At 42.7% G+C, this 21,605-nt stretch overlaps 3 protein-coding genes across 3 annotated transcripts; 2 read left to right on the top strand and 1 right to left on the bottom strand.

Annotated features, from left to right (window-relative positions):
• LOC140360461 (insulin receptor substrate 1-B) lies at positions 1-4,724 on the top strand. The gene is made up of 2 exons (XM_072445663.1): positions 1-641; positions 1,819-4,724. The coding sequence occupies exons 1-2, from the start codon at positions 293-295 to the stop codon at positions 4,722-4,724; spliced, it is 3,255 nt and encodes a 1,084-aa protein (XP_072301764.1). The 5' UTR covers positions 1-292.
• A 4,953-nt stretch (positions 4,725-9,677) lies between these two features.
• On the top strand, positions 9,678-11,233 carry slc25a15b (solute carrier family 25 member 15b). Its single transcript, XM_072446330.1, has 6 exons — positions 9,678-9,755; positions 10,003-10,261; positions 10,333-10,470; positions 10,569-10,744; positions 10,831-10,989; positions 11,066-11,233. The coding sequence occupies exons 1-6, from the start codon at positions 9,701-9,703 to the stop codon at positions 11,185-11,187; spliced, it is 909 nt and encodes a 302-aa protein (XP_072302431.1). The 5' UTR covers positions 9,678-9,700; the 3' UTR covers positions 11,188-11,233.
• A 603-nt stretch (positions 11,234-11,836) lies between these two features.
• tm4sf21a (transmembrane 4 L six family member 21a) lies at positions 11,837-13,451 on the bottom strand. Its single transcript, XM_072445572.1, has 5 exons — positions 13,219-13,451; positions 13,056-13,121; positions 12,288-12,421; positions 12,020-12,206; positions 11,837-11,939 (listed from the first exon to the last, which is right to left on the bottom strand). Exons 1-5 carry the CDS (start codon positions 13,393-13,395, stop codon positions 11,931-11,933), a joined length of 573 nt encoding a protein of 190 aa, XP_072301673.1. The 5' UTR covers positions 13,396-13,451; the 3' UTR covers positions 11,837-11,930.
• Positions 13,452-21,605: the final 8,154 nt, after the last annotated feature.

The following is a 21,605-nucleotide window of genomic DNA, read 5'->3' as shown; positions in this document are numbered from 1 at the left end:
CATCCTCAGAGTCAGACAGGTACGTGGAGGAGACCGCACCGTGCAGGACTGGGCTGGGCTGCAAGACGAGCACCGTGGACGCGGCGTGCACGGTCCGGTGGCGGTGCACGGATTCCTTCTCATCACAATGAATCCCTCAAATATGTTCTGGTCCGTTTTCCCCTCGTGTGGACTCTTGGATGTGGGCATGATAAGGGCGAGGGATGTAGCCGATTCCTGAGGGCACCGCGTGGACTCCCCGCGTTCTTGGGTGATTTTTATCGGCTTGTGAAAGTCTCGTTTCGCCTTGGCTATGGAGAACCAGGCGGCCGAGCAGCACAGCTTTGAAGACGTCCAGAAAAGCGGCTATCTCCGCAAACATAAATCAATGCACCGGCGCTTCTTCGTGCTGAGGGCGGCCTCGGAGCATGGTCCCGCGCGCTTGGAGTACTATGAAAACGAGAAGAAATTCCGCAGTAAATCACCAGTACCAAAAAAAGTGCTCAGTCTGGAGACTTGCTTTAACATCAACAAGCGAGCAGATTCCAAAAACAAGCACATGATAGTGCTTTACACCCGCAGTGAGAGCTTTGCCATAGCGGCGGACAACGAGGAGATCCAAAACGAGTGGTACCAAGCGATGCTGGACCTTCAGTGCAACTGTAAGCATCACAACTGGAGCTGGGTGGACTGGCTGCTATTGCACCAGGCCTGACCTGCTCCAGTCTGTGCTCATAATGTGTCAGGCATTGCCTTTATCTCACCACCATTTACAAACTGGCTCCATTTTATGTGAAGCATTCTCTGTTTAAAACAGTGACATTTGGAGAGTGTGGTCCAGTTCAGGGCACTGAGTTCATTAACACTCCACGTCTGTGCACAATATTCACCATTTGCATCCATCCATACATTTCATTTAATTTATCTGCTATATGTTGTTTTCAGTCGGTGCCTTAAATGGCATTGCTACATGTTGAAGAATAGCTTGTTTTTCAGTGAGGCACATCCCATTCGCTGTGACGGTGTATTTTGCATGGCGCAGTGAGCATATAGCAACCATGCACGGGACGCATCATATAGTAGTAGCCTATCGCGGTGCACAGAGCTGGAGCTGTGTTGTTGTTGTTCTGCACATCTCTCTCTCTCTCTGTCTCTCTCTCTCTCTCTCTCTCTCTCTCTCTCTGCCTCTCTCTCCCACTCCCTCTCTCCATCTTTCTTTTCCTCTCTCTCTAACCTACATTGCTATACGTCGCTGCGAGGGAGGAGTGCGCCTTTTCAGTAGAATGCATATTATTTGGATGTCCCTGTTTGAAATGGTTGTCCTGATGCCGTAGTAAGCACCAGCGCGCTCCCTGTTCTGACGCGCGCGCTTCTGTCAAACAGATAGGGCTTGCCCAGCTCACGCGCGCCACAGTGTGATATTTGTGCTCTAAACGCGCTGGAGGGAGACCCCCATTTTAACATTTTATTCACGAAGAGCAGAAATAGATCAACTATATTGTTGTGCAAAACACATGTATTGTTTCTATTCCCTTTTTTATACCAAATTGTGATTGCAGCTGGTCATAACTTTATCAGAACTATTGTTTATGTTTTGGACTGGAGGCTTTATTAGACAGGACAGCTCAGTGTGAAATGGGCATGAGAGAGAAGGGAGGACATGCAGTAAACTGTCAGAGCCAGTCAGCTGCACAAAGAGCCTGGCAGCACATAACAGGCCTGTTTTTATAAAGTGAGGCATGAATGGTGGTTTACTTGATTTGTTATTGTCTTATCATTATTACTAATTTTCTTGGAACATTCCTGTATAACTGAATTAATATATTTATTTTCTCTCAGGCAAAACTCCAGATGACTATGGAAGTAGTGGTGAATGCAGTTCACCATCTCCAATTCCGACCTTTAAAGAAGTATGGCAGGTTAAGGTGTGGCCCAAAGGTCTTGGACATGCCAGAAACCTGGTCGGCATCTACCGGCTGTGCCTCACTGACAAGACGGTCAACTTTGTCAAACTCAATTCAGATGTGGCATCTGTGGTGTTGCAGCTGATGAACGTGCGCCGATGTGGTCACTCTGAGAACTTTTTCTTTATAGAAGTGGGCCGTTCAGCCATCACTGGTCCAGGAGAGTTCTGGATGCAGGTGGATGACTCTGTGGTGGCTCAGAATATGCATGAGACATTGCTGGAAGCCATGAAGGCCTTAAGTGAAGAATTTCGACAGCGCAGTAAGTCACAGTCAGTGGGGACCTCATGTGGGACCGCCTCAAACCCCATCAGTGTTCCGAGCCGCCGTCATCACCCAAACCTCCCCCCCAGCCAGGTGGGCTTTTCGAGGCGTGCTCGCACTGAGACACCAGGCAGTAGCACTAGCACTTCACCCACCTCTCGCTATGGTTTTCCTAGAGCCAGAACAGCCAGCATCGGTGCACGTTCAGAAGAGAGTGGAACAAGTGGCAAAGGAACATGGGCCAGCTCCAGCCCAAGCCTTAATGGATCTTGTTCAACTACACCTACTTTGAGGCCCAAACCCACCCGGGCACCCACCCCTGCAAAAATCACCCTTAGCCTTGCGAGGTACACCCCTAACCCCGCGCCCTCCCCTGCCCCCAGCTTGTCGTCCAGCTCTGGCCATGGTTCTGAATGCGGACTGGTGGGTGCAGCGGTGGGAGGCATGACAATCTGTTCTTACCCTCGGGTCTCTCAGAGAGTGTCAATATCAGGCTCCCCCAGTGATTATGGTTCATCTGATGAGTATGGCTCTAGTCCTGGGGAGCACTCTTTGCTTGTTCCAAGTTTGTCTGGGCATCACGGAGAAGGCTTGTCCAGCTATATTGTTATGGGGCACTCACATCATCGCCCCAAAGGCCGTAGGATCCTACGGCGATCTTCGAGTAGGGAGTGTGAGGCAGAACACAGACTGCTAAGTAAAAGATCTTCTTTACCTTTAGCATCTCATGAACGACTCACTCTGCACCGGAAAGAGGAGGAAGATGAGGATGAGGAGTACACGTTCATGTCCCAGTGTGCAGAAAGGGGGGCTACAGTAGAGGGTAAAAAGAGGGGAGAGAAAAGCTGTGGAGCTGTGGCTGGAGCACTGGATAGCGGCTACATGTCAATGCTGCCTGGTGGTGTCACAACTCCTCCAGTTTCTTTGTCTCTTGCTATGGGCATGTCTGATAAAGGAGGTGATGAATACATGGCAATGACCCCCAACAACAGTGTGTCCCCCCCTCGCCACATGCGACAGCCAAGCACAGAGGGCTACATGCTCATGTCTCCTAACAGCAGCAGCTCCACAGACCTGAGCATGTGGGAGGGCAGGGGCCGCATGGAGAGCCGTGCTCAGACCAACTACATGAACGTGTCTCCTGTCAGCAGCCGCTCAGCCTGCAGCACACCTCCCTCTCACCCCGAACAGAACCAAATACAGCCAAAAATGTTCAATTCTTATTTCTCTCTTCCAAGAGCATATCAACACACTCTTTGTACTCGCTTCGAGGACGACTTGAGCAAAGGGGAAGAGAAAAAGGACAGCAGTGTTGATCACAGTAGTAGAAAAGGTGTCACGGTGTTTAGTAAAAGGAACAAAATGACACTGGGCCCAGCAGGAGGATGCCAACTCTCTATGTCTTCCTCTTCTTTCTCCTCCAGTTCAGCCAGCAGTGAGAGCCTAGAGGAAAAGTCCCTATCAACAGGACGAGGGCTGAGTCTATTAAGGACAGGTGTAGAGTACAAAAGTGCTGGAACAAGCACTAAGGATGGACATCATCCAAAATGTGGGTCCAGTAAGAGTCTAAAGCAGCAGAGAAGGAGTAGGCCACTGAGTGGATCAGACATGTTAAAAGCAAATACCCTGCCTCGGGTCAAAGAAAACCTCCCTCCAAAAGTGTCCCAGAGCGTGGGGGAGTATGTGAGCATTGTGTTTACAGAAGACAGGTACAATGTACATCATGAAGGCTCACATCATGGACATTGTACTCTGCGTCCTGTGAACCAGCCCCTACTCTGTCATAATAACATTGCCAATCTCCCCCGCAGTTTCTCTGCACCTCTTTCAATTCCTGCAGAATATGTCAGCATGGACTTGGGGAAATCTTCCACACCCGCAACTCCTGTCAGGACCACTTTCAACACACCCCAGGGATCACCATCTACCACCCCAAAAGTCAAACACACTGCGCCTTCTCCTCTGGCCGCCGAGACCAACATTGGCTACAGAACTAAAGTATCCACAGAGTCCTCCTCACACTTCACAGACAAAAACTCCAGTAGACCAGGGATGCCCTTAGTGGAACAGTCCAGTTTCGGGTTTTCTCCTATAAAGTCTCCAGAACGAAGCGGCCGGTTGGTCCGAGGAGACACACAGGGACGTTGTAGCCACACAGACAATTTTAGCTCTTCTCCATCACACCCTCCATCTTCTGCCACTCACTTTCCAGAGAGCAGTCAGCCTCCCAGCCATCGACACCTGGACTGCTCACAGTGGGATGGCGGACAAGCACCTGCTGCAGCACCCCAAGCCTCCAGCTCATCTGCACAGCAAGGCCTTAACTACATAGACCTTGACTTGGCCGTTAAGGAGAGCCCTCAGGCTGGACCCTACAACACAGGAGGGAGCAGCAGTGGTCCCGGCCTCAATGCTTATGCCAGTATTGATTTCTACAAGTCCGAAGAACTGAGAGCACACCAGAGCAGTAAAAAGGAAGGTCAAGGTAAGTGCCACAGGGATAGAATCTGCCCATAGTATATACACTACTCTTTGAATGATCCGTTTGTCCTGTTCACAGGTTTATAGCCTCTCTGTGTTTGTATAGTATCTCATTTTTTATTTTGACACTTTGATTGCAAGTGACACAGTTACAGTGACAGTAATATATAAAATATATATAAGAGTGAAGGCTGACTGTGATTCTTATTTATCGAAACATAAACAATGTATGTCATGGGAGGGATGCTTCTGTAGTTTTAGTTCACGCTTTTGTTCCACCACATTTTACAGTTACATAGAAAGTAAAGAGGAACCATCTTTTAATCAATTTGATGATAGATTTTTTGGTTCAGTTTCTTTACATGCTTTTTGCAGAGCTGTGCTTGTAGCTGGTGGGTTGAACTGTTTCCAGGCAGTGGGCTGTAGTTTGTAGAGGCCCTTATTATCACAAGTGGGTGTGGGAGAGCAAAGCCAATTGATTTGTCTGCAAGTAATGAGCTGCACAGAATGAACATGTGCATTGTGCCACCATGCTTATGTCAGTGTGTGTCATGAATTGCATTTACAGCTTTCTTAATCATTTCCGTTCATACGTGTCTGCAAGCTAGTTAGTATCAATGTAGTGATTTTAACAACCCACTCATTGACACATTTGAATTAATTATTTAGCATGGTATGCAAAGGAAGCTTACTATAACCACAATATAAATGTTTTCAAATGCACAACTTAAAAGACACTTCACACTCTGAAACCCTGTTTATTTTATTTCCTTTTCAGATTATTAACCTGCGCCTTTTTTTGGATCTGAGGATGAAAACATGACAGCGCCGAGCATCACAGCCAAGTTTGTTCTGCTCTACACTGGACTTACCTGTTCAACCGAATGTGTGCCAAACATGCATACATAAAGACTTGTATAAGGTCAGGGTTGCTATTTGAACTAACTTGATTTTTGATGACAACTGGTAACACTGAAATATTAAAAAAGATAACGGCACGGTAGGCTCTCTCAATCAGACCCATCCGGACGCAATCAACCAACCAACCGGGTTTCAGGGAATATCTAAAGTCGTTCACCTCTGCAGTGTTAAAAAAGGGATGGTAAAACAAATGTGTTTTCTTTTTTATTCTACAATAATATGTGATAATCCTCATCAACAGGTCATTTGATTTGAAGTTAAAAAGGGAATGCAGTCACGATGCCACTGTACTTTTTTATTATGCTTGACAGCCTTTGATTACTGAAAGGTTTCTGTCGGTTACGCAATGGATTTGAATACAAATTGTAGCTATTTTAAACAAATACCAATTGGCCAGTTAGATTTTATAATGAAAACGCAAGTGCATTGTTACAATACATTTGACATAATTTCCTGTCCAACATTCAAATAAGGCAAAGCAACGGGATTCATTTTCATAAAATAAATCTATTGCTTAGCACAGAAAACTGAAGAACAAGCTCTGGCTTTAGTTTTTTCCCCTCTGCAGTATGGACTAGAGAAGTATTAGTGTAATGATCACAACTATTGCTCATACTGTAGGTTGCTTTCCTCATTTACTCTTAATTCTACTATAAAAAGACACAATACAACAGTACAATATATTAGATTTACAATATACAAACCGTAATATAAATATATACACACACACACACACACACACTTTTATAAAGTGCCTAATTTTGATTGTAGCTGTTTTCACAAGTAATTTTCAAGTGAGAGAAAAAAGAAAAAAAAAAGTTCTCACCTGAGTCTAAATTGTGAACCTTACAATAAACATAATCCTTATTCTACCATTAGTAAACTGTAATCAAATTGCCTTACTATAAAATCTAGATTTGTGGAGTTGCCGTGCCTACTACTTCAGCCACAATGTACGCACTCTGTAGTTTTATTGTGTATGAGTTTTGGTCACAAAGTGAAGCAAAAAAGAACAAAAATCATAAATGACCAAAGTTTTGAACTGAAGTTGTCATTTTCTTCCATTAGAACATTTTCCTGCCGTCCTGTCCCAGAAATTGCCAAAAACTTCTAACATCAATTCAGAGAAGACAATTAAGTCAGCAAAAGAAAAGATGCTGCACCAAATTATAGGTTGTAAACAGCAAAGTGATTTTGTTGAGTGTTATGTACCTAATGGTTTATGTGGGGTAATGTAACCTTTACAGATCAATGATCTGGGACTCAACAAAAAGTGAGCCACTGGCTGTGTATCTACAGGGTACAGAAGAAAAAGCTTTCTTTAGTATTGTTTATTTACTTAAGCTTTTCCCACATTTAGATTGATTTTATCATATAAGCTTAGAACACTGTTGCAGATGTGTTAATTGTCCGACCGAAGGTATTTATTCAATAAATTACAGTACTTAAGAAATACTGTTAGGCAACATTATGTAAAATGCTTCTCTAAGAGTCTTTGTAAAAGGGAGACACTCAAGTGCCTGACTGTTATTATTGGTATTTTTATTTGTATTTCTGCTCATTATTTAGTGTCATTCCTTGTGAATAATTTAAACCAGCTTTGGAAAACTATCAGTCTTCCACTCAAAGCATTTTTGTTGGGGCTCTACACAACGCCAGTTCTTATCTGGTGCCAAAGTATGATGTGTGACTTTCTGTGCATACACAAGAAGTGTCAAACAAATGTAATCAGTCTGATTAAAATACATAAAATAAAAAAAAGACTTACTGCCAGCAGTTCATGCTCAAACTTCATTGCCAAACCCAAACATATACATTTGTATTATACTTTTATAACCATTAGTGTAAACATTACTATTTATGATATTTTGTATAATCTCTTTGTTATTCCTTAGGTGTGACTATCTAATTGGGGATTACCAAAATTTGGTGACTGTACCCATAATCTGTAATCTCATGTCCAGGCAGACATAACAGTTGGTCGTAAAGCCCCTTGAAGCGTCTGAGAAGGTTTTTAAAGATTAAATATAGTCAAGGTCTTGACACAGCAGCACTCTACGTATTTTTCTTTCATAAAAAAATTGAGGTTTTCTGCTTTGTTATAACATCTTGATGTGTCATGTGGGTGCTGAGGTCAAAACCAGACACATTTTGTTTACTGTCTGATTCTGAATTGATACTGTAAGTACAATCAAGATGGTGTCTATAATTACAATGGAAAGAGTATTGTATGTATTTTAAATGTATTGATAAAACTTTGATAATAATGCAACATGTACAGGCGGTATGGGAACCATGGCTGTGTAAACTGTGTATAGTGGAGTTTGCTCCTGGGTGAGGGATGGGCATGGGGTCAATCTGAATATTGATGAATCTTGTCTGTGATGTAGACAACGTCAATGTTTTTGATAAAAGGATAAATGGTATGAAAAAGCCCATGTCAAAGTCTTATTCCTTCTCTTTGTTTAAAGATCTGCATTGATGGTGTGTCGCAGTAAAGTCCAGACTGTGTTAAAATAATCAGTTTTAAAACCAGGGATTGAGGGAACATTAATCAGACACTACTTCTTTATCAAAACAGACTTTAGACAGAAATTTAAATGTGCAACTAAATATTTGATTTTACTGTGTATTTGCTATGTTGGTACAGTTTAGGCTAAGATGTATTCTGCAGGGCAAGGCTTATAATGGCATAAAATAAACTGTAATAGACCCACAGGATATTGATTTTAAGCACTCCTGAACTTATAGGCTGTCCCCATACTTTGGGGTTTAAATACAAAAACACAGGTACACAAATATATTATATATACGTTTTGATCAAATGTTTATGATACATCACTAGCAAAACAAAATGTTGAATGGTTTATAGTTTGACATTGACAAGTTTTGATGAAGCGAGAATAAATAAATTGTTGTAGTGATAAATGCATCGCAATTATATTGCAAAATACATTTTGTATACGGTATTTTTATAAACTCAAACATTTCAGAGTAAATAACAAGTTTGCAATTTTACCACAAGATGGGGCTAAAGAATAATTTCAAAGACAATGAACCGGAAGCTTTACCTATAGACGGCCTCTATGTTCAAAGATCTTTTAATGAACAGACGTCCCACTTTTAAACCACAGCCTCTCATAAATTGTAACATGTACATATACATGTTATATATACATGTAACATGTGTTGAAATAAAATGTATTCTACAACATTATTACTATCGTATAACTTACGAGAATAAGCTTTGACAAGTTCTGGAGAAAATGCAATTGACTATGACCAGCTTTTCAAATGTGTCCTCATTGGCTCGAGTCCGAGCTCTGTCTCAACTTTCCTGTTGAAAGTGACATGCCACAAGCTGTGCAGAGGCTGCGCCTCATCTTCATCAGAGCCGCTCATCGAAGGAGCGAAGATGACATGTTATTAACGCACAGTAAAGCACGTTTCTATTGTGATCGGAAGGGCCAGCCTAGTATGCGGCCTACAGGTGACAGAGAATACTCACTTTGCAAAGTGTGTGTAAAAAAACATCACATTGTGCTCCCAGTGGTTTAACGACATTAAACTCAGAAGGTCAGTATGATTACATTATTACTTTTATTTATGTTACTGTAGTGTGTACTGTATTACCAATAGATCCACGTGTGGGGCATGTGAAGGTGGGTTGGTCAATCTGAAAGAAAAAGTAATATCGATAAAATAATATAGAGTCAAAGGCAAAGAATGATAACGCATCACGTTTTTCTTTTTAAAATACGCATTATTTTTATTCCTCACTTTGTCTAACAATTGTGTCCTTGGAAGATAATACATTTGTCGCCCTCTAGCTGTGGGTGACTGCGAAGTTGCATTTGAATTTGAGTGACAATACTAAAACGGTATACATTTTAATTTACACTTTTCAATTGTAACAGAAACATTTAATAGATAACAGAAAGGGAACTACATCTCAAACCAACACACACAAAGACATTCACACAGTGCCCACTAAATGTCTCCTACAGTCTGTATGCTTGTTGAAGCTATGGCTTTTAACACACTTTTCTGTCCTAAATCTATAGCTGACAGAGAACGTCTTTGAGGACAACATGGCCCCACATCCAGTGGTTCAGGCCATCATCGACCTCTCTGCAGGAGCCATTGGTAAGGTCGTTTGCATAAGATAATATTGCACATATACATGTTTGGGTGAGCGAGACCGGCCGGCTGGTGGCACTTTTTGTGATGACACTGTCTTTTTCCTCTGTTTGTACTGCTCAGTGGAGTGCAGCTCAGCACAAGCTCTTTCATTCACAGTGCCCTTTCTCCACAGCGTTATTTGGATTGCTCTTGTTTTGCTGTTGTTTAGGTTTTTAAAGAAAACTTTACATGCGTATCTTGCTTTTCTTAGGGGGTGCTGCGTGTGTCTTTAGTGGTCAACCTTTGGATACTGCCAAAGTCAAGATGCAGACCTTTCCTACAATGTACCGAGGCTTTGTCCACTGTATCGTTTCCACCTACAAACAAGTGGGTATGCGTGGTCTGTACCAGGGCACCACTCCAGCACTTATGGCCAACATTGCTGAGAACTCTGTGCTCTTTATGAGCTACGGTTTCTGCCAGCAAGTCATACGCTTTGCTGCTGGACTGTCCAATGATACAGTCCTGAGGTAACTGTCTTTAAAGCAGCACTGCACACATCTCTGAGCTTCAGACTAATCTGTGTTTGTTCCTCCGTCAGTGACATGCAGAAGGCCTGTGCAGGCTCTGTGGCTTCCATTTTCTCTTCCATGGTGCTCTGTCCCACTGAACTTGTCAAGTGTCGCCTGCAGGCCATGTATGAGATGGAAGCCTCAGGGAAGATCGCCAAAAGCCAAAAGTGAGGCTCTTAAATATTGTCATTTATTATAAGTATATAATTTTTTATGTATTTGGTAATGCGTAAATAAAAACACATATTTTGTTTAATCTGAAAAGCACAGTGTGGTCTGTAGTGAAGACAATAATGAAGAATGAGGGGTTTGTGGGCTTCTTCAATGGTCTAACAACAACTATTGCCAGAGAGGTGCCTGGTTACTTCTGCTTTTTCGGAGCCTATGAGCTTTGCCGTACAACCTTTGCTGAGCACATGAAATGCGACAAAGATGACATAGGTATAATAACATCCATAATTTCACTTTTAAATCTTTTGGATAAAAAGTACTCCGCCAACCGCAGATTCTGTGTGATTTTGTTTCAGGCGTGTTGCCAATCGTCTTCAGTGGGGGCGTCGGGGGCGGCTGCCTGTGGCTGGTGGTCTATCCAATGGACTGTGTCAAATCCAGGATTCAAGTCATGTCTATGACGAGCAAACAAGACGGCTTTTTTAAAACATTAATGACCATTGCACGTACAGAAGGTAACTGTTTAAGTTATTCATTTCAAATGCTGTATTTTACATTCATTCATGCTTGCCATTTTTTTTTTCCAATTAGGAGTAAGGGCACTTTACTCTGGTCTCACTCCCACTATGGTCCGAACCTTTCCTGCCAATGGAGCCCTGTTCTTGGGATATGAAGCCAGCCGGAAATTCATGATGAAACAATTTGACAACTAATTTTTACTCAAGATTTTACTTGTGATAGTGTGTTTTTGGATTGGGTTTGTGAAAATAACTTTCACACTTTTTGTACCTTTTTATAAGTTGTGTTCTAAACATTCTTCTTTAGGTTTTAGCGTGTTAAAGTTCTTATTTTATAACAGAAAGTTTTCTCTAACCCTAACCTTCTTTAAGTCATAAACACTCCAGTATTGTTTTTTTATGGCTACCTCAAGTTCTTTCCACAAATTTTTGACCTATGCACATGCTTATTAATATAGATTTGCACACCAGTTCAGTTTTTATATCTTTTAACGAGACACTTGCTTATGGGTGAATTTATTTAAAATGGTAGAAAATCCACTCACAAGCACATCATTATCTATTCTGAAACCACTCCTTAGTTTTATTACCCAAGTAAAATGCAAAAGCTGCCTTTCTGACTTGCCTCTATTTCCTATTGTTGATAGCCTGACTTTTAAAACAAGTTTCAGTGAATGTACTGTACAAATTGTAATTTGAGCCTCATTAACTGTAGTGCAATCCATGTGTATCTTGTACAAAATGACTTTTTGTTCATGTCTATAGTAAAAAAAAACATTGTAAACAGTAATCTAATTTGAGTACGCTCAATTTATTGTACAAAGATAAAAGTGTAGTAAAATAAAATACTTAGTAATAGTTATAACAGGCGCTTATTCAAGTCCGAAGAGCAATTTCTCTAGTCCGCCTGCAGAGGTCGCCATTTCACTTGAGATAATTTACAGTGGCTGTTCAGAGAAGAGAATAATTAGACTCGGCTGTTAATTGAAAGTGTGAATGTAACAAAGTTGGTGGACATCACGCTCACCCCTTTCTCTACGCAGGCCCCACACAGACAACCGAAGAGGCCGTTGATCATTTGAACGGCACAGAGGATCAGCTGCAGCCCGCTCGTGGCCAGCAGAGTACCGAATAAGCCCATGTGAAACTGGACTATGTCTTTTGGCTCCGTGCACACGCCCCACCACGTGTTGTCTGACAGGTAACTTCTGTCCCTGTCAAAAGTACACAAAACAATGCTCATGACTTGGGACTGGATTGTCACTAGGATGTTCCCCGGCCCTGGTGTTTATTACCCGTCTTTAAAAGGGGTGTTCCAAACCAGAATAACGCGACAGAGAGGGCCATTCTGCAAAGCCAGTGCAGCCACAATAAAACTATACAGAGCACCAGCCACGCCCACTGCAGCCAGCAGAATGGACAAAAGCATCTGCAAGGATGAAGATAGCAAAAGTTAGAAACATGCATCTCGTAGTAGCAGGCATAATAATAGCTGGTCATTATGTAGCTTTAGTTATTTTCTCCTCCTCGCTGTCCTTAAGTTGCCTCTACGTCAAGGGTGTCCAAACTTGTTTCACTGAGGGCCGCATTTTGAAACTTCTATGGAGCAAAGGGCCACAAACAACCTGACAATGTCAAATTTGAAAAGTGATTCATTTGAAGTTTTACATTTGACATAGTTTTGATGAGCCTCCACACCTTTCATAAGACTTGGAACATTATTATTAGGTTGGTATAACATCAAAATGCTTGAATTTTTCCAATTTTACAGTAAAAGTACTTCTATTTGTTGTTTGGGCCAACTTAGCAGGAAGCCGGAGGGCCAACAAAAATTGGTCTAAGGGCCGCATTTGGCCCCCGGACCGTAGTTTGGACATGCCTGCTCTACGTTATTGGTCCTGTGAGATTATAGTGAACAGGATGACTTCTGTGCTGTGGCCTGACATTCTTAACAAACTGAGCAACAACATGACAAACAGATTATTCAGGAATGTGAACAACCATTAAAATGAGATGCTTCTCAAAATGGAGAAAACACTTCTGCTTTAGAAACGCATGCTCACCCCACAGCGGTTTCCACAGCAGCCCTGTTTCCCAGTCAAGTGGATGTACAGTGCCGGGAGCAACACCTGGACAAGGTAAAAACGTTTACACTCCAATCAGGACAATATGTACTCCAAAACCAACAAACGGTGACATTTTACACAGCATAGAGTGAATGCTTACCATCACACCACCTCCTACAAGTCCTCCCATGTATTTAACCTCCTCAGTTATATGTCCATCTTTTGCATATTTGGTTTCACCTCCAGGAAAGAACAGCACTATGTTACAGATGATAGAAATAAGTGCCAGTGGATACAAAGCCACAGCAATGAAGCGGGAGCACCTTCCAGTGCACATTCTGCCAGGTAAACAAGCTGAGCTATAATCCTTGCTCCTTTCAGAGAGAAGTTCAACTGAGAACTGAGAGGAATGTGTTTGCAGTTGCAAATCAAGATACAATGACTGTTAAGGCGTGGGTGGAGAGATGGCAAAGATAACCTGAGCAAATACAACCTGGGATAGGCCATAGCAAGAGTGTGACTCAGGCTCCAGAGACAAAAACATCTGTTCTGTAGGAAAAGGCCCAGTGTACAATGTATGGTGCTTATTTTTAATAGTAAACATTGTTAAAAATTCAGTATGAGATATATATATATATATATATATATATATATATATATATATATATATATATATATATATATATATATTTTTTTTTTTTTTTTTTTAAACAAGCTGGATGGGTGGTCAAACGTGAACTTGGGCTCAAGGTCTGTAGCAAATGAAGCGCAATGATTCACCCACATTTTGGGAAATGATGTAATGCGAGTGTGGAAAGTAAAATAACATGTATGTTCTTGTATGGATATATGCGTATTTCATAATTGTAGTGCAATGTCTGCTTTATTTATATGTGGTCACTTTTAAATCCGTGTATTTACACAAACACAGGGACTACAGGTGTAAATGAGCAGATACAACATTTTATCTAGGTTACACTCACTCTCACACGCACACAACACACACACACATTTAAAAAGTGGTTACCATGGTAACAAAACAAAAACACATGATGTGCTGAATTGAGTTTAGTAACAGTGAGTGACAAATGCAATACTATTTTAAGGCGATAAACAGGTGGCAGATCCTTCATTATAAAAATGGACATAATGCACCTTAAAAAAAACATCACAAAGTGTCATGTCCTTGCACACCATTCTTTACCCCACTCAAAGGTAGAGTTACAAATCCAGAGGCGGAAAGGTGTGGCAGCATTGAGATGTGGTCACGTGACTGTTGGGGAATGCTGATGGGAGACTCTGGAGGCCTCTGGCAAGTATAAAATGAATAATGATGTTATGAACATGTTTTTGAGCAAAGTGGTGGGGTTTTGAATCATCTTCGACGTGTTTCTGGATAAAGAATGGTTTAGTGTAGCCTACATTGTCCAAAACATTCTTATCTGTTTATGGAAAAGATCAAGACATATTCTTTAGTGTATAATACTAGTGTAACTTGCCTGATAAGATAAGATAACCTTCTTTATTTGTTGCAGCACAGATTAGGCACAGAAGTATAATATAAACAAAAAAAAACAGATCACTTAGAAATAACTCTTATAATCTTACTGATAATAACACTCTTATTTACAGCTGTTAAATGGGCAGATAATATTGCACCAGGATGATGGACATTATGTCACAGTATTGCACATGATTATGGAGATGAATGACACATGTTCAGGGCTAACAGTGTTTGTTGTAGAGTCTGACAGCAGCAGGAAGGAAAGGCCTGTGAAACGTCTCCTTCAGAGGGTGAGACTCATGGTCCAGCATAGATGTGAGTTGAGCCAGGACCCTTCTGTCCCCCACCTCCTGCACCGAGTCCAGATCACAGCCCAGGACGGAGCTGGACTTCTTGATGACTTTGTCCAGCCTCCTCCTCTCCCTCTCTGTGATGCTGCTGCTCCAGCAGGCCACACCGTACAGGAGCTGATGTCATCACATAGTCATAGAAGGTCTTCAGAAGTGGCCCTGTCACTCCAAAAGACCTGAGTCTCCTCAGGAGGTAGAGCCGACTCTGGCTCTTCCTGTCTGTGTTGTGAGTCCAGTCCAGTTTGTGGTTCAGATGAACACCCAGGTACTTGTATGAGTCCACTCTCTCAATGTCCCTTCCCTGGATGTTCACTGGTGAGGGGGCAGTGGGGTGGCGTCTGCGGAAGTCCACCACCATCTCCTTAGTCTTCCAGACCTGTGGTACCACCCTCAGCTTTAGGAGGTGACAGTGTGCAGGGGGAGGGGTGGGTGATTGATCAAATCTCAGGAAGTGAGAGTTTAGATCATTTACCCACTGTAAGTCCCCCTTCGTCTGGACAGGGGGGACTTTGAAGCTTGAGATGGTTTTCAGGGTCCTCCACACTCCCTGAGTTGTTGATGTTCTGCTGCTGCAGTTGCTCCTCCATCTTCTTCCTGTAGCTGACTTCAGCCTGCCTGATCTTCCTCCTCATCTTCTGCACAGTCCTCAGCTCCTCCTTGTTCCCTGACCTGAAAGCTCTCTTCTTCTTCCTCAGCCAAGCTTTCAATTCACGGTTAATCCATGGCTTGTTGTTTGGAAAATTCTGCACTCCGGGAGGGAACAGTGTTCTCAAAACAGAAGTTTATGTTGTCTGTGATGCACTCTGTGGTGGTGCTGATGTCCCCCCATGTGGCTCAGAGAGTTCAGTCCAGACAGTGGTGCTGAAGCTGATATGCCCTTGGGTTCATTTAATGTAGTTTCAATTTCTTTATTCAAGTAAAATGACATGTACTATTATTTATTTGAATTCCACACCAATGTTTTCAGTATTTTATTGAAAGAAAAGATGGAGTGAATTCTGATCCTGCCTGGGTTTGGCAGAGCTTATCAGGCTTAGCAGTGATTCACTGTCGGTTTACTTTCTCATGTTGGGCACAAGGAATCTAAATGTAGTTGAGCCTGCGAATATGGGCCTAATTCTTTTTACTCTCTTGCACATATTATCAGAAGACCACTTGACAGGTCCGGACTAACCCTCCTTGTACTGTCTGAAAATGAAAGTCGTTAGAAAATGGCATTCATTCGAGCTACAGCACAGCTACTGCAGTTGTTGACCATTCTGTGGAGGGGCCGTTCTGTGGAGGGGCCGTTCTGTGGAGGGGCCGTTCTGTGGAGGGGCCGTGCTGTGGAGGGGCCGTGCTGTGGAGGGGCCGTGCTGTGGAGGGGCCGTGCGGTTCTGTGGAGGGGCCGTGCTGTTGGTCTGAGCAGGGCCGGCCCAAGCCTTCAGGGGGCCCTAAGCGAAAACATTTTTGGGGGCCCCTCACCACGTCATCAGAATCAGTTTTATTGCCATTGTCAGTGAACAATTCACATATGGGAACTTTCTTCAACGCAAACAAAGCACCAAAACTCTGTTTGTCAGTTAGTTTATTCTCAGCACCTCACAAGCTCAAATATTGATAACTTAAATCCCACAATGCAACTTGGTATTCCGCTGACATCACCTCTACTCCCTGTACAAATAACACACGTCCCAGATATGTTTTTGGGTGTATTTGTGGGCGTTAAGGGTCGACAGCCACATTAGCACATTAGTTTAAATTAATGAACAGGGGGGGTCTGGGGGCTTTACCCCAGAAATTTTCAGACCTTTTTTGGGTCTTCTGCTGCATTTTAATGTGGTCCAGCCGGCTAAAGTAAGAGTAAAATGTTGAGGTTGTAATGCTATAAAATGATGATGTGATGAAACTGTGCCAGGAGAAAATTATTAAAGCCAATTATTAATATAGTGTACTAAATTGCTCAATACAATATTGGCTATGAAAAATAATTATGATCAAATTGATTCATTTTAACTGAAAATGTAAAAGTAATAGTTATCCTTAATAATTTATCTTTTACAGCTCCCAACTGTTCCTTCTTGCTAAAGTGACAAAACAAGTTATATTAAATTAAACAAATGGCATAAGCATTGCTTGATTAACAATTAACACTGATAAAACAAACATATTATTCCCAGAGAATGAACAGAACGAGAAGTGAAGGTCCAAACCTCGCTATAGTGAAGCGACTGCGTTTCTGCAACTTTGCCACTTTTATATAAAAATATATAGTATTATTCTATAACAGACATAATCATAATATGTCTGGTTATTTTTCACTATCAATTTATTATAATTTATAACAAATAGTCTAGTGATGTTTTTTAAATAAATTGAAATGTTTTATTGCTCTATTAAAAGTGAATTACAATATAAATGTTTGTTCTGATCAGAACATCACACACTGGACATGAAATAATGCTGCGATGTGATTGGCTGATGGACCTTACGTGCATAAACCTTTACGTTCCTCTCATTGCACTTTAAGAAGTAAAACAGACATCACGAGTCACGATTGATCTCACACATGGTGATGTGAGAGAGAGGGACGCAAACTCAAACCCGCTCATCTCTGACTGAGGCTGCACAGGGGCCCTGCACAGGGGCCCGGGACAGGGGCCCGGCACAGGGGCCCGGGACAGGGCCGCACACTGTTCACTCCAAAGTTTCACATCAGAGGTTCTGGACGAGACGACGCTCGTCCGGACCGGATCTCCGCCTCTTAGTGACCCGGGCCATAGAGGCCCCTCACCGGCCTCACCTGCAGCTGACACTACGGGGCTGGTGTAAATGTGAAGCTCATTATCTTTCATTCAGACACATATTATGCGCGGGGCAGAGCTCTCGTCGCCTCCAGCCTGAGCGAACTTGACAGACTCGTGTTGTTTCAAACAGCAGCATTAACCGTCTCTTTGTAAGAGAAGTTCAATACCTGGAGAGTGTTGTTGAGTTTGCAGTTTCTTTACATCGTCAAGAAGTTTCTTCTTTCGTTTTTTGGCACCAGGAGATATATTCCTCTGGACATGAGGACCACGTTGTGTTGTGTTTATGTTTTGCTCTCGATCTCCTCGCGCACAATGAAGTTGCCCAATCAGCGCAGGTTTGGTGTCTTGGTTGCCAGATCGTCATTACAAATAAATGTGGTTTGTGCCTTATATGTTACCGCTGTGTGCGCTGCCGCGCCAGCAGCGCTACTACACTAGTGGCGCACGCTGCGCTTGCACTTCGCATAAGACGGGTTGCCAGATTGGGGGCCCTCTTAACGCCTCGGGGCCCTACGCGGCTGCTTAGTTCGCTTATAGGCTGGGCCGGCCCAGGGTCTGAGTCTGACATCTGTCCTGCTGCAGCTTTATGCCTCTTCCTGTCCTATTGTGTTTGCAATAAGACACAACTTCCTCATTAGTTTTTACTATTTTGTAATAATCTAGACAGACTTTTGTAATATTTTTAATTATATATAATTCATTTGGTAATATTTTTTTGGTATTAGTACGATGGAGTATAAGAAAAAAAAGAGGCGGGGCACTACGAGAATAAAGTCATTAATGACTTTTTTCTCGTTAAATAACGAGAAAAATCTCATAATTTAAAGAGAATAAAGGCAGATACTCAGTTCACTTTCAGCCCCATGTTACGGCCCCCACCCCCCTCAGTGTTACATAATGGTACAGTCCAGTAACAGCTCTGTTTTGTATGAACTGTGTTTAAAGCTATGAAGCTGATCTGCTCTGAGTCAGCTGTAATGTGTGGAGTCTTCAGTACACAAACACCACCACCAGGACGCAAATGGCGCTTGGTTAAAAGTGAATACAAAAGCCCACAATAGAAGTCGATCTTTATAATGCGGGTCTTTTAGACATCACAAACAATAATGTACCCGGTGCAGTGCCCCCATGTCAGGTCCCGGACCTGTAAAATGATGTACTCGGGTGTTGGTGCTCGCGTGTGTTGGAGCTCATGCCATGATGTATGGATGATGTATGGATGATGTATGGATGATGTATGGATGATGTATGTGTGGCCATATCGCATTTTGGGCCGCCCTTAGATCTGAGCCCGCGTTCTCATTGGCCATTCATGCCGGTCGCCATTCATAAAAATGCCCCCCCCCCCTGATTGTTACGCTCCCTCTGGCCTCTCGCCTTGTGTCACACTTCCGCGTTCCTCCAGCGCCTCACGGCAGGTAAGCGGAGCTCTGTCTCCCTCCTAAATTTTGTGGACTGTCTTCTAATCTTAGACTCCTTTTTGTTAGCACGGACAGTCACCTGTAACTACAGATGCGGGTCACTCACTAAGCGCCCCTCATGTTAAGATCCGCGATGGTCTGACGCGCTTAGGCTCTCGTGTGTTATAGGCTTTGACGCAGCTGTTCGCTCTCGCCTCTCCCTCTTCGGAGCTCTAAGTCGCGCTCCGAAGTGTAAGTATGCCTGGGTCAGTGGCAAACTAGTGTTAACCAAATTTAGTGTTTGATTCCTCCTGTGTATGTAGGCGCTGCCGCTTGGCCGCTGCCGCTGTGCTCGGAGTAACCCGCTTTGCGCGGACTAACATCCTCCTGGTCGGACTGACGGCGCAGGCCGGCGCTTGATTGTGCCCCCACGCTGCCCGATTGTGCTCTCCCGTGGTCTGTACCAGCTCTGCGCTGGGTGTGTCGCGCATGGGCGCGATATAGACATTTTTCTGCTGCTCTACCTGCATATCCCTTTGCCGTGCCTACACTGGACTCAAATTATGTACCGTTTTTAATACATGTTTCTGTGTTATAGGGGCTGATGGTCTGACACCGTGGTGGATTCCCCTGGTGGTGGTTCCCGCGTTTTGGTTTGTGGTGCACTGTTTTGTTGTTTTGTTGTTTTCTTATTAGGTTACTGCCCCATTTGTTTTACCTCCACGGCTAAGCCTCAGCCCCCCCTCCAACGGTCTTATTGAGTTTATTCATGTGTATGTGTGTGTGCGTGTGAGTGGGTTAGATTAAATTGTTTTAAAAATATTATTGTCTTGCTTAAAAATGTGTTTTAGATTGTTAGCATTATCTATTTAAATAATAAACATGTTGTAATTTATGGAACTGTCTCTGTCTCATCAGTAATCCTTATCTGCGTGCCTTACTAATTTTCCCCAGTTTAAATTGGGGTGGCGTTGTTGGACAACTTACCATTCAAACAATATCAAAACACTCGTACTGCCACATATGGATGATGTATGGATGATGCGTGTGCGTAAAACATATCGCTTTTTGGCTGTGCCAAACACGATCCGGGCATCAGGAGGAGCTGAGGAAGCGCAGACGGATGTTTGTGTTCTGTGTGTTTCACTGAGTTTGTCCAAAGAATGACAAAAGGTTAGCATCTGGGCATAAAACTTAAGTGCACACAATGAGCTTGTGAGAATAGTAGGTTTCTTGGTTGGCCCTTATATTGTAAACAACAAAATACTCTGTTATTGAATTTTTAAAATACTGCTAACCCTTTCGTTTTCAGACATCCAAAACATGCATTGAGTTCTTGAATTAGTTTAACAGCTCATTTTTTCATTTTCTCTCTTACGTGGGTGACTTTAACCATGTCTCCCTCAAGAAGACAGTCCCCAACATCCATCAATATGTCACCTGTCCCACCAGACAGGATAAGACTATTGACCTTTGCTATGGGTCAGTAAAGGATGCATACAGGTCACTTCCATTACCTCCCTTGGGCCACGGAGACCACAACTGTGTGTATCTCATGCCCACTTACAGGACTGTTCTGAAGAGGGAAAAGGTCGCTACAAAGGACATTAAAAATTGGACAGAAGAGTCTGTGCAGTGTCTACAGGCCTGTTTCGACTGTACTAACTGGGATATGTTCATAGAGGCATGTGGGGAAGATTTAGATCAGTTAGCCGATGTAACCTGTTCTTATGCCGCATTCTGTAGAGACATGATTATACCGAAGTATACCGTGTAAAAGAGTAAAAATCTATTCTAATAACAAGCCATGGGTCACAAAATCTGTCAAATCTAGCATCCAAGCTAAGAAACATGCCTTCAAACATGGGACTGCCTCTGAATTGTATAGCACCACTAGAGATATGAAAATTGAAATTCTAAGGGCTAAACAGGATTATAAAACAACTCTGGAAATTAAAATGGCTGCGAATAACTTGGGCTCAGCCTGGTAAAGTATGAAGACCATCGCAGGCACGAGTAACTCAAAGAAAACAAGCACCGTCACTTTAGAGGGTTTTGATACAGATTTTAACCTTGCAAACAATCTAAATTTCTTTTCAAGATTTGACCCTTATGATTTCAGTAAAGGATCTTAGTAATAAATTAGCTGACCGGAATCACTTAATAGAAGAGGAAAATATTAAAAAGGTATTCTCAGCAACGAATTCAAATAAAAGCTATGGGCCTGATAATATTTGTGGTAAACTGCTTAGGCTCTGTTCTAAAGAACTCTGCCCAATTTTCCACAACATTTTCAATACCTCCTTACAAAAGCAGTATGTCCCAAAATGCTGGAAGGATGCAGTAGTTGTCCCAGTTCCCAAAACCAGCCGCCCCCAAGTACTGAATGATTATAGGCCTATTGCACTGACATCTATTGTCATGAAAACTTTTGAAAAACTAGTGAGGAATGATATCCTAAAAAAGACTGAGTCTGATATTGACCAATTCCAGTTTGCCTACAGGCC

Source organism: Eucyclogobius newberryi, unplaced genomic scaffold, assembly GCF_026437365.1.
Source record: "Eucyclogobius newberryi isolate DKJ021-1_F unplaced genomic scaffold, fEucNew1.0.hap1 SCAF_15, whole genome shotgun sequence".
Classification (NCBI taxonomy): Eukaryota; Metazoa; Chordata; class Actinopteri; order Gobiiformes; family Gobiidae; genus Eucyclogobius; species Eucyclogobius newberryi.
This window is presented reverse-complemented; position numbering and strand designations above follow the sequence as displayed.